Raw genomic sequence first — 19,828 nt, forward strand, 5'->3', positions numbered from 1 at the left:
TTTTACATTAATAAAACACAATAAACAGTCCTCAGTGTCACATTGTCTATTCCTAATTATCCGATATCAGTTTCATGCCCTCGAGCGGGACACATGTTGATTAAGCCAGCTCCGATCAACACTCATATATTGAACGCGCCCCGCAATCTTTTGATGACCCAGATTAATTTACAGTCAGCTATTTTGATGACCCTGATTATGAATTGACAGAATTATGCAATCAATAACAGTTTTATGATAAGTTAATGTTAGGAACAATAGCCGAAAATCTCGTTGTTTTTAGCACGTAGGCGGTGAAGCTACATGTAGCCTTTATGGAAAAAATGGCTGAAAACGTTCAATTAAACGATAATTATTCTAAAAGGTTGTAAGCTTTTAAAATGTAGATTGATTGTCACACATACTCTAAATTAAAATTTTGACTGTTGAATGCCTTTGCCGACCGATCCATGAAAATTGACCCAACCCGAAATATTTTATATCGATTTTATCTACAAGATTTATTTTATTCCTTTGAGGATTCCATTTTATTAATGATTAGATAAACGTTTAAGCTTTAAAATGATACCAAATAAGCTGGATTCTAAATCACGATGACCAGGTTAATTCTTCGTATGTAGTAAGTCACCTCGGGAACGCAACCAATTCACGTGCCGAACTATAGACGTGAATTACCCTATTTACCTCCCTTAGAAAGCTAGACGACATTTGCAGCAAATTATTCCTAAGCGAGTGAACAATGTTTATCTCCGGAAACTACATGCAATTTTATGATATTTATGCATGAAACAGACGAATACTAATGTCACGGTGTATGTCCCGGACAAAGGGTAAAAATCCCGGAAATTTTAACTCAGAATCCCGGAAATGTCCTGAAAAATTATGGCATGTATGCATTAGAACAGCTGTTAAGGCACTCGAATTGCTCGATTAGGGAAAACCAGCGTATAAATAAAATCTGGAAAGTAGATAGTCGCTGAAGAATTCGGAGTCGGTGAATAAATTAACTTTACTCCTGGTGAAACAAAAATATGGTGTATTTAACAGGAAACGACGAAGTAAACACAGATTAAAGATGCAGTCAATAATCGAATAAATGTCAATGAACAATTAGTACACAAAAATAAATATCATAAACCTCAGTGTGTAAATAGTTCAAATGGAACATTTATACTTTACTGCTCCCTTTTATTTTCTTGCCAGATCATGAGCTTAAATTTGTTTTATCAACATCATACGAATGATGCAATTTTTTTAAATTTTTTTTTATTTTATCAATATGCAATTAAAGAAATAGTATTTAATCATTTTCCATAGAGGCCAATATATAAGTATCCGATATTCATGTACTTTAATTGGAAAAATATATGAAACCAGCGTCATCCTGTTAAGTGAGACTGTTTTAAGAGACTCCCTGTCATATGTGACCTTTTTCGCTGCTTCCCAAAGTCGGTCTCTTAAAACAGTCTCGACTGTACATGAACTAGCCAAAGAACGAAATGATGATTGGGGGCATGAAGTTTTAGCGAGAGTTGAATACTCAGGTGATTTACATGCGTCTGATGCTGTTTATCACCAGGTATGCAATGTTCGTTTTAGAAAAGGACGAGACAAACTTTCAGATAATCCCGATACAGTCAAGAGAAGACGCACATCACTTCATGCAGGTGGCAGACCGAAAACTATGTCGCGAGAAGAAGCATTTTTGAAAGTTGTACAATATCTAGAAGATAATGATGATGAGCAGATCACCTTACAGGAACTGGTAACAAAAATGGACGAATATCTTGAAGGAAAAAGTGAAAGTTTTACAGTTAAGCACATGCGAAATCGTCTTGAAGAGCACTTTGGAGATGAAATAGTGATAACTGCAATTCCAAAGAAAGACAATGTTGTAACATTCAGGAGAACTGTTTCAAGAATTCTACACGATTTCCATAAACTTCCAAAAGATGAAGACCCAGAACGGGAGAAAATGAAACTAGTGGATGTTGCTGCAAAATTGATTAAGAATGACATTAGAACATGTCCAGCAAGCAAAGACATGTATCCCAGTACATCAGATATTCATTCTGTGAACAGTGTAGAATTTTTACCTGACTCTTTAAAAAGAATTTTAGATACTATGTTTGCCGGTAAAGATAATGAAATCAAATTAGCTGCAATTGGTCAGGCTATCATGCAAGCTGTAAGACCCAGGGTTATGATTGCACCACTACAGTTAGGCCTTGATATTCAATTACATCACCATTTCGCCTCTAGATATCTGATTGAAACTCTTCACAACATAGGTTTCTGTTGTAGTTATAAGGAGGTACAAAGATATGAACAAACTGCTGCCGTTACAAATGATTCAGAAATACCTGGACATACTCCTGGTCAATTCATACAGTACGTCGCAGACAATGTTGACCATAACATACAAACTCTAGATGGTCACGGAACTTTTCATGGAATGGGGATTATAGCAGCAGCAACACCAGATATAAAAGCCAGTAAAAACATTCCGAGACTGAAGGTAACAGCAGATGAACTGAATGAGATTGGTAAAATCAACATCCATTTTTACAGTCTAAAGAAAAGTCCGGACCTCAGTTATGGACCTTTATCTGATCTTCCTGAACACACTGATGTTACATCCAATTTGGACATTCTATGGAAGACAACATGGTTGCTGAAACCAGATCGTACTTCTTGGAGCGGTACAATGCAAATGATAAACACCAACGTTAAATACCCCGGTCAGTCCTCAGTTTTATTTATGCCCATGATCGATCTCAATCCAAGTGATGAAACATGCATATATTCCACTTTACTATGGGTCTGTGATCATGCAAAGAGATACCAAGTGTCTCCTGTGCTAACGTTCGATCAACCTCTGTGGTATAAGGCAAACATGATCGTCAGTGCAGAGCCATCAAATAGTGATTTGAGCAAGGTTGTTGTCCGATTAGGTGCATTTCACACTGAGATGAGCTTCCTAGGTGCTATTGGACATATAATGAATGACTCTGGTTTGCAGGAAATACTTACAACAGTATATGCCGAAAAAGCAGTGAGTCATATGCTTACTGGAAAGGCTGTAGCACGAGCATTAAGGGGTCACAGTATGGTGCACATGGCCCTCCACTCTCTTATAGTTTCAGAGGTGTTTCATCTAGATCTGAAGCCAAGTGAGGAATTGGATGCCATTGGATATGAAACATACATTGCAGAGGGACAAGCTCCTGTAACAGGCATAATGAAAGAACAAGAATCTCAAATGCAAGTTGAAAACAGTGAGACAAATGGTAGTAATGGTAGTGATTATGAAGTGCAGAAATGTAAAAGTGTACATGTAAACGTGTCCAATCCTGAAAGTAATGAGAAATGTAACATCGTTGAGACTTCACAGCAATTAGATGCTGACTTGGATGCTGCCCTAACATTATTTGACACTGTTCTTACTGGAGATATTAGTATAGAAGCAGCATGTAAAAATCAAGTTATAACACAAATTCAGGACAGAATAAATACATATTGTAACAAGGTATCAGCTAACAGTAGAACTGCACGGTTGTGGATACAATATATAGAAATGGTTGAGTTACTCAGAGAATTCATAAAGGCGGAACGAACAGGTGACTGGCAGCTACATATTAGGTCGTTAAGAGCGATGTTACCGTTCTTTACAGCATCTGGACACAACTTGTATGCAAAGTCAGCATATTTGTACTTGGTGAACATGCATGCGTTACCAAAATCAAACCCAAAGCTTTATGACTATTTTATGAATGGTTTTCATGTAATTAGAAGAAGTGATCAATATTGGGCGGGATTGTCAACAGACTTAGTGATCGAACAAATGCTTATGAGAAGTTTGAAGAGTGCAGGAGGACTAACAAGAGGAAGAGGAATGACCAATGTGCAAAGATCTGTGTGGGTTTTATCGAGACCAGCGACATCTACCATTAACGAAGCTATGCAGAAATTTACTGGGGAAATGTACGCAACCAGTGAACAGCACAAGGACACATATGCATCAGTGCGCAAACAAGATAGACATGATACAGAAGTGATTACTGAATATCTGTATGAACGTAATCCATTTAAAACAGAATATGACCTAAAAAGCTTGACAAGTGGGGTAGTTTCTTATGACAGCAATGTTGACCAAGCAAAACAGATTGGTGAAAGGGTTGTGTCTAAAATGATCGGCAAAAAGGTGAATGAATTCACATTCAGAGAGAGAGATGCTGTTATACCTATGAATGACAAATCAACATTCAAAATTGATGGAGATGCAGTAAAGATCGACCCGCAGCTGTTGTTTCAGAGGCTAGTGAGTGCAGCCAACAGAAGTACAGATGAAACTGAACTACCACTTACATATGAGTTATGCACACATCCACCAGCATCGTTTGAAACTACCAGACAAAAGCGAGAAGCAGACAAACCAACCCTAGCAAATGCTATGAAATCAAACGATAACCCTGCTCCCAATATACTCGATACCAATCATGATTTAAACCATGTCTTGGAGGGCGGCATGTTATGACAGTGGATTCCTTGGGAAAACGGCCAGACATTTAACAACATTTGTATGACCTATGTCAAATTTGTAAAATCCAGATACACGAGATGTCACAGTCGTCTTTGATGGTTATGATGGTGGTCCAAATACCAAAGACAGTACTCATGGTAGGAGAACCGCAGGAGCAGTTGGAACCGAAGTAAGGTTTACTACCTCGAGTGTATTTAGGGGCAAGAAGAAAACCTTCTTTAAGTTAGCAAACCATAAAAACAAGCAAATGTTCATAAACATGTTATCAGAAAAAATGAACAGTGATGGAATAAAAACAGCACATGCTACATCAGACGCTGATTTTCTAATTGTCCTTACAGCTGTTCAATGTTCACTGTCAAAACCTACCATATTGGTTGGCGATGATACTGACCTCCTTGTACTGTTATGTTATCATGTATCGCCACAGTCCATGCCTGTGTATTTTCAACCAAGACCAAAGTTGAATCGGGAAGCAGTTGCTTAGGACATTCATCAACTGCAGCAACAGCCTGGAGATGACGTATGTAGGAACATTTTATTCCTTCATGCTATTCTTGGACGTGATACTACGTCTAAGGTGTATGGCTTGGGAAAGGGAACAGTATTCAAAGCATTTGAAAAGAGTGAAACGTTTCGCCATGCCGCTTCTGCGTTTCATAGCCCACCAAGTGATGTTTCAAAGGACGACATAGTGCACTATGGAGAGCAAGCTCTCCTATACTTGTATAAAGGAGGTCACTGTCAAACAATGGACAGTTTACGTGTTAGTATGTTTAATGAGAAGATAGCAAAAAGTACAATATTCGTTGATCCCAAACAATTACCTCCGACCTCTGATGCAACACAGTTTCACACTCTACGGGTGTACTTGCAAGTACATGACTGGAAAGGGGATGGAAATACACTGAATCCATTGGATTGGGGATGGGAACTAGTAGGAGACAAACTATTCCCAGTGACAACTACAAAAGGCCCAGCCCCATCACATATATTAAAGATTGTGCGATGCACATGTTCTAGTGGCTGCAAAACAAAAGCATGCAGTTGTAAGAAAGTTGGTCTTGATTGTAGTTCTGCATCTAGTTCTTGCAAAGGAGTAAGTTGCGAAAATTCAATCCATCCAGATTTCGACAATTGAGTTATTGTACCTAAGGCGAAAAGTTAATGACTGCTATAAAATACTTAATGAAGTTACATACAATACAAAATGATATTAATGGTTAGTATCGATGAATAGATCATGTCTTTTAGCTACTTGTGGTGTATCCCCAGTATGTAAGAACTAATAAGTAAGTTATAAATACATATTGCACAATGCACAATACTGATACAAATTAGCATTATGTGGAAATGTTGTTATGATATAAATTTCTATGCTGATTCAAATCGTATTTTTTGTAAAATGTATACAATTGATGTTCTAGTTAAATGACTTAATGGTGGCCATTTTGGATTTGGAAAGCCATGTTGAATTTGCTTAGGACTGAAGATTGTGTGTTTTGAAATAAAATATTTGTATAGACTATGATACTGGTCATATCTTTCAGAATATTTGTGTTTTTGTAAAATACTTTCACGATTTTTCTGTGAATGAGAATTTCATGGCGGCCATCTTGGATTTTGGCAGCCATCTTGGATTTTTTTAAATGAATTATGTGCATTAATTTTTTTGTAGTACAATTCTCTACAACCATGCAAAATTTTAATTCCTTAATAAAAATATTAACAGTGATATGGGTCGATTCCAGAAATTCACAGTGTCATTTATATTTTTAAACTTTTCACCCCCAAAAAAATGCATTTTTCACCATGATACTTCTCTATACTTTTAGTATGGTGTTTGATACATCATTTGTAATGCTTTCACCAAAAATCAATTCTTTGCGAGTTTTTTCCCCTATTTTCATAAATGGCCTTTACTAAGAAGATATGGAACTTCACCTCCTGTCACCAGACATAGAACAATCCAAAGCATTGAAGCATTGTGATTAGAGTGTCACTTTTCAGGTCTGCTTGCACCGATCTAATTTTTTGATTGGGCTGCTTAACAGTATCTATGACTGTGATAAAGAATTGAAACGACTGTCATGATAATTTCCAATAATGGTCTTGATCAAGTTAATCTACATCAATGATTTTGCTATATAAAACACAGTACATTAAGACTCTTTGCGGATGATAGCATAATTTATAGAGAAATTAAAACCTTAAATGACTCTAAACTTCTTCAGTCTGATCTGGAAGCTGCTGGTAAATGGGAACAGGATTGGTTGATGCATTTCCATCCTGATAAATGTAACATCCTTAGTATTACACAGAAAAAGAAGCCCATCCAGTTTAATTATAAACTACATCATCATACTTTAGAAAAAGTTCAGTCATCAAAGTATCTAGGCATAACACTTCAAAACAACTTGAAATGGGATAAGCACATAAACTCAATAACTAACAAAGCAAATTAGTCCCTTGGCTTCTTCTGCTGTATTTCAAGGAAGTCAATATTTATATTTCTATGCTAAATAAACATTGATTTATTTAGAATCTCTATTTACTGAATATATTTACAGCATCATGTATGGTCCAAAGAATTTTAGAAGAAGAAAAAACAAAACTTATCAACAACAAAAAAGTTATGATTCATTTTGTCAAGTTATTGAAACATGTCATTGTAACTTATGTTTCATTTCAGGCTCTTTCATCACACTTCTCCCTTGAAGAAGACTGGGCGGTTATTGAATGGGCACAGGCGAAAGCCACCCTTATCACAGATGAACACTTTGAGCACAATGGAGTGGATTATTGGTAATCTGTCTTAGTCTCACCCAAACCTGTGCAAAGTCGCTACAGCGGGGCTGCTTCTACCAACCTCCACAGCTGGTGTGTATACATGTTCTTTCTGAAACTTGCTGCTTGCAGTAAAATACATAGTTAAACTTGAAATAAAGAACCTGCTTCTGTATGTAAAAAAGCTGCAATGGTGTTGTTAACACCCACAAGTATTTAACAGAAATACGTTGTGCAGAAGAACACAAGATAAATGTCAAATCTTAGGAACTTTTACAATATAAATCCATCCTTGGTTATCCTTGCTCTGGGAAAATAACAAATACTTTTTTTTTGTACTTTCAGATTGTGAGAGAGGTTTCAGCAGTTGAATGTGTAAAGGCCACCCACCATTCACCAGTGAGCATGAAAGTGCTTAATGCCTTACTCATGGTGTCCATGCAGGGACAAAAAATGAATGACTTTAATTTCAGTGGTGCAGTAAAGGAATGGCACAGTGCCAAAGACAGACACTTATATGAAAAAAAATGCCTATGTGTTGTTAGTGTTAGTACAAAAGAAGTGGAAAGACATATGTGTTGTTCGAAAATACTTATAAAAGAAGTGGACATCTGTGTAGTGTATATGATATATTGATGGTTATATGATTATGTGAAAATGTAGAAGTAATGAAATACATGTTGTTGTGTTTTTTTGCATATGGTATACTTAAAAAAGCACCATTTGGGTTCGATTTTTTTTTTTAAATTGAACACGGGAGGGGAAACCCCTCCCGCACCCACCCCTTATCCCGCCATGCAAACTTTACCCCAGCGCCTTAACAAATTTCTGGGGAAGGGCCTGACATCTGTGTGCTTTCTCACGCAATCTGGTGGCATATGCGGTCGTTGTTTCTCCACGGTCGCATCTTCAGAAATATGTATCTTGAATAATGTTTATTCTTCTTTGGCGCATAATAATTACTTAATTTCTCTTTCAGTTTTTCGTATTCATTCAGTTGCTGCCCTTCGCCGTCATCGAAATTTGTTAAACTTTTCTCCAGTCTACCAATTTCTTTTCCTCCGTAAATAATCAAGGCGTCTTTTCTGTCCTCTGGCTCCATAATCTTGAAAAATCTAAATTCTCTTTCTATTCCTTCTAGCCATTCTTCCCATTGTTTTCCCGTTGAAAGTTGATCGCCGTCAGGAATGAACTGCAATGTTCTCAAATTTCTGTTCTCAGTCACAATTGTAATACGATCTTCCATTCTCCTCTTTCTTGAGACAATATTCTAAGTGTTCTCGAGAATAATCTGGTATCTTCTCGACAATAACCTGGGACAATAATCTGGTGTCTTCTTGACAATAATCGGTTTCCCCGGTTTTATTCTATTTTCCTCGGCAATTTCTGTCTTCCTCTGTAATAAACTATTCTCCGATGATGAGCTAGTTTATCTCTATGTTTACTTCTTATTTATATGCTATTTCTTCAATTTATTGCCGTTTATCCTCGTCTCCAATGTTAAGACTCAAAACAAGAGCAGCTAACGCTTCTGAGATTTAATAGCTCAGTGGTTTGCACACTGGCCTTCCAATCCTGAGGTCGGGAGTTCAATCCCCGGCAGCTACTCGGGAATTTTCAGATACGCTTTTCAGTGTTTCCCACCCAACTAGAGGTGTACTGGTCAGGAACCCAGGCAATCCTTGCGTGTATCAGTGCCATACACTGGGCACGTTAAAGAACCAGGCTGTCTATTCGCAACGAGCTAGCCTAAGTTAGCTGGACAAGCCTGTATCTGATTTCTGATCTCTCTGTCGTGGGGGCTTTGTCTCACTCTGTCCCTCTGGTCAGATCGCACTGTGTCTGTACTAGTAGAGGATGAATTATGCACCCTGTGTGGCTGCATTTGAACTATGTAAAGCGCCTTTGAACGTGAAATTGATCATGAACAGGGCGCTATATAAATCTGGTATAAAAATAATATAATAATAATAAAACAAAACATACAAAACGGATATGACGTTGACATGTATATACAATGATGTGACGTTAAAAGGCGTCGCGTGATACTGACATACATATTAGCGCCTTTAGATATAACAGTGTGTCAGTTTTGTATCATTCCTGTCTAGAAAATAACAAACATTATAGGGGATGAAAATCCCCGAGACGGTAACGTCCGTATATAGTTATTCATCTTTGTTGTTTGCATATTCATAATTTTAATATGTCCAAAATATTGCGGAATGATACTTATTTCACTTGGGTATTGATTACATTTTACTCGGACTTTATTATAGACTCCCTGTGTAAAATCTCAAACTTTTAACTAAAATAAAGGTATTAAATCGATATAATTATTCAATGAAACTTCAAAGTTTTGTTGTTAGTAGCATCATCTGGGGCATGTGCAGTGAAAAAACTTTATTTGATTTCTTAAATAGTGTGATATTTATTTCTAAAGTCACTATATGTTCATTGTAAATATACTTCGTTGTACCCAAGTGGAAACTGGCAGGTACTCGAAAATGCAGCTCTCTGGTCAATTAGAACCCCCAATGTACCGTGATGTCATGATAAAGTTATGAATACTGAGGCAATTTTTTCATTGTTTTCCGGTTCCGGTTTATGTACACACCACAGGCTGGTTGTCTGCATGAACATCCGAGTACATGCAACTAAAATTTTAAAAACAGTAAGGAAGTGTAAAGGCCGTCAAGTTTCTGCGTGGTGTGCAAACAAACAAAAAAATTCTAAGGCCAGTGCGAGAACGCGGTGAATGAGGTCATCGTCACGGCTTCCCGTAAATTTTGCAAAGTATGATATTTGCTGTAAGAGGTATGATGACACTAAATGAAAACTTCAGTGTTAGAGTGAAGTTTCACTTTCTTCTGAGTGTTGAATATTTCTTTGTAAGTGGATATATAAAAGATAAATCCCCATGCTAGGCAGTGCCTTAATTCATATTATCATTTGACAACTTTAAGGCAAAAAACGAGAATATGAGAAACCCTGAGAATACAAGAAACAGGGATATCACTTTCCCAGACCTGGTAAAGCGCCGGTGTAATGAAGTATTTCGACCCCCACAGAATAATGACCCCCTGGTCATTATTCTATAGAAAAAGTGACCCCCCGGTCATAGTACTATGACTCCCCCACGTGAAATAAACTGAACCTCACGAAGAATATTGACTCCCATAAAAAAACGACCCCCGGTCATTTGGTCAAATTTAGTGATAACTCCTGCATCTAAGGCCTAATTGCTGCATTTTATGCCCCCACTCGGCAGTTGCAGTAGCAGCAGCAGCAGCAGAGGAATAAGTGACAGCAACAACAGCAGCAGGAGAAGAAGAAGTAGATGTACAAGACGTATTAGTGGAAGCAGGTATAGTAGTAGCAGTTGTAGTAGTAGTAGTAGTAGAAGAAGAAGTACATGTAGTAATAGCAATAGAAGTAGCGGCACCAGTAGTAGTAGTACAATCAAAATGTTAACTATTGGCAATGGAGGGTATTAGAGTTGTAGATCTAGTAAAATTGTCCGTTAGGTTTGGTGGGGATCACTTTTTAATAGATATTATCGTCGAAAGTCTCTTTAGGAGCCGGTGTTTTACACGGAAAGAGTAACTTTTTTTAAATAGAATAATGTCCGGGAATCGATATTGTATGAGAGTTCGAATGTAGTAATTTCGGCAGTGAGTATTTTACATGGAAGGAGTCACTTTTTCTATAGAATAATAACCGGGGTCATTATTCTATGAGATTCGAAGGGAGTCATCTTTAGGGAGTCAGTATTTTACTTGGAGGGGTCAGTTTTTCTATAGAATAATGACCGGGGGGTCGTTATTCTATAGAGTTTTCAAAGGGAGTCAGTTTTTTATAAGGGGAGTCAATACTTTACAGGAAAGGAGTCACATTTTCTATAGAATAATGACCGGGGGTCGAAATACTTCATTACACCGGCAGCGGTGAAATTTCCTACACTATTTTGGTCTTTCGAGTGGAGATATGGCCTATACAAGAGCAATAACTCATTATTTTCTATCATCAAATTAGCTGGACTAGAAAGAAAGGCTAAAAGAACCTCATCCCCGATGACAGCTATCAATTTTCCTTTTTGAGCTGTATGCGCCATCTTGACTATCATGTGACTGAAAGTAACGGAAGTAGTTTTTTCCGAAAAGAAAAACTGTACCATACTATTTAATCGTATCTAAAATCCCGTTAACATACCGTTACTTTTAAAAATGACACTGCATTTCAAACATCTGTCTGCCTCTGTTTATTCTCACCCCTCTGCCAGCGTTATAGACAGGAATACACGGTAAAGTATTCAAATGCTAGACTCTTTGATCCCAAGATATTCTGACCTTAAAACATTGGACTATATTCCTTTGAACGGGCTATTCTAAATAAAATCTGGTGCAGACAGAACAGTTACGTGATAAAGACTTACGACGACGAAAAGCAGGTCTAGGTTCTTATTCCGCTATTGATAATCTCCATAAGGCTGGGTTCCAGAGTAGAAATGTGTACTATTTTATTCCTTTGGCAACTCTGGATTTTTTTAGAACACTGCTCTGAGTAGTGAAAGGAATATGACCATGGTCAATTCAAATCCAAAGACAACATAATGATTAATGATACATGGCTAGAAATTTACTTTTGAACCTTAAAAAATGACGGTGATAATAGCAGATAGACTTCGAATTCAAATTCAGTTTTAAACAATTTATGAATAGCACATTTACTTGAATTTCCTAAATTATAATAGCAAGAATATATCCAGTTCTTGTGTATTTTAGAGCGGGTAGGGTCAATTTATATACCAAATCATGTATTGATGTTTGCATATTTGTTAAATTATTTGATTGTATTTTAACTATGCGAAAAGTATAACACTCCTCGATATTTTTGATGATACCAATTTATAAAACGTACATTCATTTTTGCAATTCCTCTCTCATTTAGAATAAAATGTCTTGATAACATACTAAAAAATTAAGCAATTAATGTTTGCTAGGTAAATTTACTATGCAGTGTCGGGGTTTTCTTCTGGTATTTAGACAATTTTTCTTTCGTCATCCCAGAATATTATGTAAACTTTGTAATCATATTTGTATCAGAACAACATGCATTGTATTAACTAATTTGAAAACTATAAGTCTTTTTTTCTATAGCGAATATATATTTGTTACATGTTGTTTTTTTTTTTAGAGAATTATTGAAATAGTAGAGTTAAAGATATCATAGTGAAAATTATCAAAATGTATTTTTTACTTTTAAGAAACTGTATATATATGATGTTTTCATTTTAATTCATAACACAACCTGATCGCGCAAAACACCTGTACTTTACACTACAGTTCTCACTTTGTTTATGAATCTGATTTTTATAATGCTATAATGACCAGTTCGGTTCAAATCGGATCAAAACTGAGCCCTGCTGTTGGAAGACGTACAATATCTTTGACTGACTATTATTTTTTTCCAGCCCTTTGGAGGATAGATGGGGTGGGGCATACACCATTTTAGACTGTTCGCAAACGCCCTGTAACCTTCCATACCTGAACAGTCTGAGCAAATATTTCAAAGTGATTGATCTAGTGTCATCATGTTTCTCTTATTGTATCTTTCTATTGGACTGCTAGTAGTATATTCTGTTGGGCTGCTTCAAAAGGACCCAATAAAGAAGTTAAAAAACATAGGCCCAGTACTTTGTGTTTTTACCTTTATATATATACATTAACGGACCCAAAATATCTGCTTGAAAATGCAGACCCACGATACAGGTTTTGTAAAAGAAACATTTAATATGGCTCCAATAAATACGGTAAAGAACATAGCCCCATTATCTAGGTGACTTTAAGTATACATATATATCGAGATCCAGTTAACTTTCAGAGTGAGAAAATATAGCTTCTCTGGTCCCAATCAGTTAAAAAGACTAATTTAAAAATGCCACTACTGATTTGTGAGACATGAAAACAGAGATATGAGTATATACATGCAAATGTTGAACCAGTACGAATGTGTAGTGCAAATCGGGCTCGTATATAAAGCAGCATCGGAACTAATTTTTTGGGGTTAATGGACTTGCTGTGGCATGTGCGTGTTCGTTTGTACTGCTAGGCGCTTTGCCGTAATTGGTCTGATATATTGTGGTGGTGATTTAGTTCGGCTCTAAAGACAGTTTTGTATGTCCATTTTGAATTGCATTGTACTTAATTAATTCAAATGGTATATTTTCGAAAAATTGTTTACTTTTCACTATCACATCGAGAGAACAGGATGTGATTTCGAATAATCAGGTCTAGGAAAGTGGTACATTTACAGATTATCTGTAAATTTACAAATAATCTATAAATTTACAGATTTTTCGATCTGTAAATTTACAGATTGTGTGTATGAAAATTGATGAAATTACATTTATCCCTAAAACCGCAGCTTGAAATTAATTGGTTTATTTACAGTATGCACAAATTAACATCATTTGTGAGTTTCAGCCATTTATATTGACTAAATTTTTGGCATTTTCAAAAAAATCAATGTCAACAGAAATGACTGAAAGTTACAGTTGACCTTTATTTATCAGTATCATAAGTAAATCAATTAATTTCAAGCTGCAATTTTGAGTCCAAGTATGATTTTAGAAGTTTTCAAACATTTGAACTGTAAATTTATAGATCGAAAAATCTGTAAAATTTACAGATAATCTGTAAACATGCCACATTCCAAGACCTGATAACAGGGTTGGTAAAAAGACGGGAAATACTCGTATTTCCCGGGACGGCGGGAAATACTGGGGAATACTCTTCAGGCCTTACATTCGTTGTAAATTTGACCCAAAAATTTTATCATACTAACTTCAGACAAGATTACACTCCTTTCAAATAGTCCAATTATACACTCCAAAATACAGGGGATGTGTTACTGCTAATTGGTGGATTATTGACAGATTCTATAATGATACAGAATATACAGTATAGCCCCAAGCACTATATTTAACTAACCTATTTTTCACATGTTTGTTGCAAGTAAAGTAACAATACTTTGCTGTAAAATAATTCCCACCATTGTGATTTCACAAAACAGTGAAAGAAATTCATCAGTCAAACCTCTGAGCATTTATTCAATTTCTCAAAATACATGTAATTGCTTTTTATTTTTCAAAAGTACTTCATTCCGCTTTTCATCCTGTGACAGTTAGCATTAATATGAAGCCCAAAGATCCTGTGTGGAATTTTTATGATATCATAGAATCTGATGATGGTTCAAAACAAAAAGCAAAGTGTAAAGACTGTGGATTTTGCTGTAATTCAAACAAAACTTAGAAATAGAATTGGAGTGAAAAAAGCAGCAAAACTGGTGTTTTGCTTCCGCATGTTAAGGTCCAAAGAGGAATTGGACTGGTGATGAAGGAACTTTCATGGTCACCAGGGGTCTGACAGTGGAATATAATATGATTTTTGCCATAGTGTATGTGTGCATGCAAATGCTAGTTATTTAACAGATATTTTGTGGGGTTTTTTTTTGTCAAAATAAACTGTTTTTTGCAGAAAATTTGAGTATTTCCCAATATTTCCCACTTTTGCAATTTTTATGAGTATTTCCCGGTACGGGAATTACCGGGAATTACCACCGGTAATTACCGCACCGGTAAATACCATGCCAACCCTGCCTGATAATGGAAAAGGCTGTTCGAAAATATACAAGTTGAATTAATTCAGTACAATGCAATACAAGATGGGCTTACAAAACTGTCTTTAGAGCCGTAGGAATAGCCACCTGCGGGCTATTTCACTATTCTTACGGGAGAGCCGTAGGAATAGCCTGTGAGGCTATTCTTACGGGACCGTAGGAATAGCCACTTCCATATATATATATATATATATATATATATATATGCAAATGTTGAACAAGTACGAATGTGTAGTACAATTCGGGCTCGTATAAAGCAGCATCGAAACTAATCTTATGGGTTAGTGGACTTGCTGTGGAATGTGCGTGTTCGTTTGTACTGCTAGGCGCGTTGCCGTAATTGGTCTGTTATATTGTGGTGGTGATTTAGTTCGTATAAATTCTCTCTACTATATAATAATTTATAATGCGAACTTGTATCCTAGCGGCCGGATCTCACGTATTGTAAAGTCAACTGTTCTGAATATATTTATATCTCTTAATGCAAACTATCTCTATATATTCAATGTATCCTCGAGATCCAGTTAACTTTCAGAAACAGAAAATATAGCTTCTCTGGTCCCAATCAGTTAAAAAGACTGATTTGTGAGACATGAAAACAGAGATTTGAGTATATATATGCAAATGTTGAACCAGTACGAATGTGTAGTACAATTCGGGCTTGTATATAAAGCAGCATCGAAACTAATCTTATGAGTTAGTGGACTTGCTGTGGCATGTGCGTGTTCGTTTGTACTGCCAGGCGCTTTGCCGTAATTGGTCTGGTAATATATATATCTGGTGTTCACTCTTAAAAGATATTTCAATCTTACATTGAAACAAACAAATATATATATCAATATTGAATATGAATTCATTTTGTACTAAGTGATGAAAATGTAATAAGTCCAATACATCAAATATATTTCTGTTTGACAAATGAAAAAAGTAAAACATATTTAACACAATGATATATGAAAGAAAGTTCTGAATATTACTTATTATGATATAGAATACCCAAATCCTATAAACTTGTTACCCGTAAAGTATGTTAGCACCCTTAATTAGGTGTTGATTAATCACTATCCATCAGACAGAGTGACTATCGTGTGTAGTTGAAATGATTGGATTATCGCACCAATCATGATAAAGGTAAAGGTAAATTTTATTTACCAGCGCTTTGTGTAACAATGAATATAAGCTCTGTATAGCGTTTGTGCTGCCCTATTTTAACATCAGTTAAAACCAATTATACCTTACCCCCAGCAATTTACTGGTACCCATTTACATCTGGTTTTTCTGAGGCAATCGTGATAATGTGCCTTGCCCAAGGACACGCTGCACTGGGAGTAGCCAGGAAGTGAAACCATTCTTACACAATATTCCATTCTCCAAATTTGTCATAAAATGAATTTCAAATATATGGACTGAAAATTTAAAAAAACTATAGTAGGTTTGGTTGCATGTTTAAGTATCATAAACTTATTGGTTCAGAAGACACCAAAACAAATGCATATAAGACCCTTGTTCGACCAAATTTGGACTACTGCTGCTCAGTTTGGAACCCTCATCAAAAGGACCAAATACATCAGATAGAAATGGTACAGCGAAGGACAGCACGTTTTGTCACAAACAGATACAGAAACACCAGCAGTGTGACAGACATGTTACAATATCTAGAATGGGACTCCCTGGAAACTAGACGGCAAAAAGCCCAACTAACATTATTGTATAAGATTGTAAATGAACTAGTGGATATACCATCAGCCACATATCTTACACCAGTAACCTCCAGGACACGAGCAGCACATAAGCATAAGTTCCAGCAGTACTCTCCATCTAGTGACTGCTTCAAGTACAGTTTCTTCCCAAGGACCATCCCCATTTGGAACAGACTCCCAGCCAGCGTCGCTGAGGCTCCATCTCTTGTATCCTTCAAGAGGGAGCTGTCGTCCCAACTTCACTTCCAAATGACGAGTGAGCTGTGTCGGCGGGACCTTGTGTCCTGGTAGCGCCACGCAAGCCGAATTGGTCTCTCTGACTGGGGTGTAGTGGTTTGGTACACTGTTTTTTATCTTTCTCTTATCCTAACTGCAACCGATTTCTTGTCCGTATTTCTTTTCTTTTCTTACTCTGTGTGCTTTTCTCTTTTCTTTTTCTTGCGCACCGTTATATTATGGTCAAAGATGACAGTATAACGTACAACGTAGATGTAGATGTAGATATTGCAAAAGCCTATTTGTTTGCAGACTGCTGTTTTTGTAGTTACCGCTACGCCAGTGCGGGAGCATCTTTTAAAATATATTGAAAATAATAGAGATGGAATTGTTCCCTAAAGCACAGAGCTATAAAAATATAAAAAAAATAACCGCCTCGATAGCCTAGTGGTAGAGCGTCCGCTTCGAGTGCGGGAGGTCGTGGGTTCGATCCCCGGCCGCGTCATACCAAAGACGTAAAAAATGGTACCAATGGCTCCCTTGCTTGGCGCTCAGCATTAAAAGGGCAGAAACTGGCCTCTTCTCTCATACCCTCGTGGCGATGGATTTCATCAGGAATGAGGTGTCGAGAGTGATTAATATAAGTTGTAGAACTTCCTTCACAATCGACCTAAAATAAATTATGTATAAACTAAATATAGTATTTTATACTTCTTTGCCTAAAGTTAGAATTATGCACATTCCCCTTTTGGTCTTATGTATCGTGCAGTACGGCACAGTAGAGGTTTTAGCTAAACGCAATATGCAATAGTACACGTTGGTTTGTTGACATGGAAAAAGAAGCAACAAAAGTGGATATTGACGGAAATATCGACACTTCAGCCTTTGAAAACCAGACTCTTAAGCAAAGGTTAATTATGATTTATGTTATGGAATGCAGTATATTACTACGGAGTTGTGCGAGGAGTTCTGTTGATTAGGCTGAAACCAAGGAAATTTTAGGGAAAAAATCTCTGTTTACATTTGTTAGTACTAAAGCGCATAAATTTTCAAGAACCTTCCGTTCTGGTACATTCCGATGAGGGCTTCACCTAACAGGTTATGAATAGGCATAGAACCTTCTGTAATTAACACGTACATTCTACAGATAGAGGAGCAAATCCAATTTAAACATGGGCAACATGTCGACACAGTTAAACTTTTTATAGTTTTTGGTATTATCATTATTTTGCTTTCAAAATGAAGGAGGCATGTTTTATACTGTCTAAAATCGCACTAAAATGTCCACTAGAGATAACTAATTTTCGAAATCAAACATTAAACACATGCACATGAGGTCAAAAATCTGTGTCGGCGATCTAGGGTTAAATTAAATTGCATGGTACTGAAATTTAAATATCGGGACAATTACTAAACTGTTTTGCTCAAATGATTAGTTAATGATATATATCTTGAACAAAATATCGCCTTTTTCAGTATGTGTCAATCATGTGTATATTGATCACATACCTTTTGTGTCGACAATATGGACAACATATACGTTACAACATCTATTCACTTCAAATACTTAGGTGCATAATGCATGTTTCGGAACGACTATTGACAGTTTGAATGTTTAATGATATGATTATCAAAATAACATTTATTTATTAACGAAATAAACATATTGTAGAAAATAAAATAAGATGATGTTCAACTGCCACCGTGTTTCAATTTGTTTTTAACAGATACGTTACGAAGTGTTTCATTCAGTATACATTTATATTGCATTTATCTAGAAATGTTACAAGACAGTGTAGTAGAACATGTGATTAACTTTGTATTCGAGTTAAAGCAGGGCTCGACACTAACGCTGGTCCGCTGGTCCGAGACCAGTGCTTTTCAGGGAGGACCACTAACTTCTCGAATCTGTGTGGTCCGACGGACCACCGAAAATTACAAGCAAGTCATTTTTAAAATAAATTAATAAACATTGAATTGTTCACGGTACTGCAGTTTAAAAATAGAATTTGGTTTTCCAGAAGGGTATTTTCTTGAAATTTGGAATGCCCGGATGTAACGCTGGTACTAAAACCCGGGAACGGAACACGGGAACTTATCTATCTGCTTGAAGTATTCATTTAAGAACTATTGAGGTATCAGTACAGTATCCAGCGTTCGGTAGACCCGAGGTTCCGGATTTTGACCCGCGAAAATCGAGAAAAACTCGTATCTGACTCGCACAGAAAATGCCCCATGCATCGGCGTGACCCGCGGAAATTTTCTTTGATTCGTCTCGAGTTCGAAAGTTCTGCCCCTGTGCCAATCAAAATCCCAGTGAATTTAAATATTGTTTGCCGCCATAAGCGGAAGTATGGCAGTAGGCGGAGCGTCGTATATTAATTAGCTACTGACATATGTCAATTACGCCACGCGCCGACTGACACGTTGTCATCTCGCGGTTTGTATTTAGTGCCCGTCATTATCAAAAGTGTTTATTGATCAAAAGTTAAAAGTTAATTGATAAACAATGCGAGATGCAGCCTATTATCGTGTTTGTACAACTTGTTAATTAGCGGTATACAGCTTCTGCTGTATTGTTGTCTTGCCGATTATTACTGAACAACAAATTGGATAACGAAATTCATTTATTTTATGTGCTTGACACGTTTATATAAGCCGATCGGCCGTTACGATCTATAGCATTTTATTTAATTTATTATCATTACCGAGGCTTTGTTTGGGCAAAAACAAATAAAAATGCTTTTAATAAGCAGAAATTATAAGTATTCAATAGGTATAATGAAAAAAAAAAAACAGAAATTTATAACACGTATTTTATCAAGAATTTAATGTTACTTTCGTTTTCTATATTTGTCACCCGTTTTCACGGCCGTGATTTTCGGACATTTTTAACGAGATT

The 19,828-nt window shown here is 36.5% G+C and overlaps 2 protein-coding genes across 3 annotated transcripts in view; one reads left to right on the forward strand and one right to left on the reverse strand.

Annotated features, from left to right (window-relative positions):
• Nucleotides 1-11,477, reverse strand: part of LOC128559842 (V-type proton ATPase subunit F-like) — a 45,780-nt gene extending 34,303 nt beyond the window's left edge. The window contains exon 1 of the mRNA XM_053552563.1: nucleotides 11,394-11,477. Within this exon, the coding sequence (XP_053408538.1) occupies nucleotides 11,394-11,456 (63 nt within the window). The 5' untranslated portion in view covers nucleotides 11,457-11,477. The remainder of the gene's footprint in view (nucleotides 1-11,393) is intronic.
• Nucleotides 11,478-17,707: 6,230 nt separating this feature from the next.
• LOC128559843 (prenylated Rab acceptor protein 1-like) overlaps nucleotides 17,708-19,828 on the forward strand; it is a 69,974-nt gene continuing 67,853 nt past the window's right edge. Inside the window, exon 1 of one of the 2 annotated variants that reach the window (XM_053552564.1) lies at nucleotides 17,708-17,836. In XM_053552564.1, the coding sequence (XP_053408539.1) occupies nucleotides 17,757-17,836 (80 nt within the window). In that variant the 5' untranslated portion in view covers nucleotides 17,708-17,756. Of the gene's footprint in view, nucleotides 17,837-17,873; nucleotides 18,025-19,828 lie in introns of those variants that run through there. The other variant, XM_053552565.1, reaches the window with a different exon arrangement.

The sequence above is a fragment of the Mercenaria mercenaria genome, chromosome 10, assembly GCF_021730395.1.
Source record: "Mercenaria mercenaria strain notata chromosome 10, MADL_Memer_1, whole genome shotgun sequence".
Taxonomy (NCBI): Eukaryota; Metazoa; Mollusca; class Bivalvia; order Venerida; family Veneridae; genus Mercenaria; species Mercenaria mercenaria.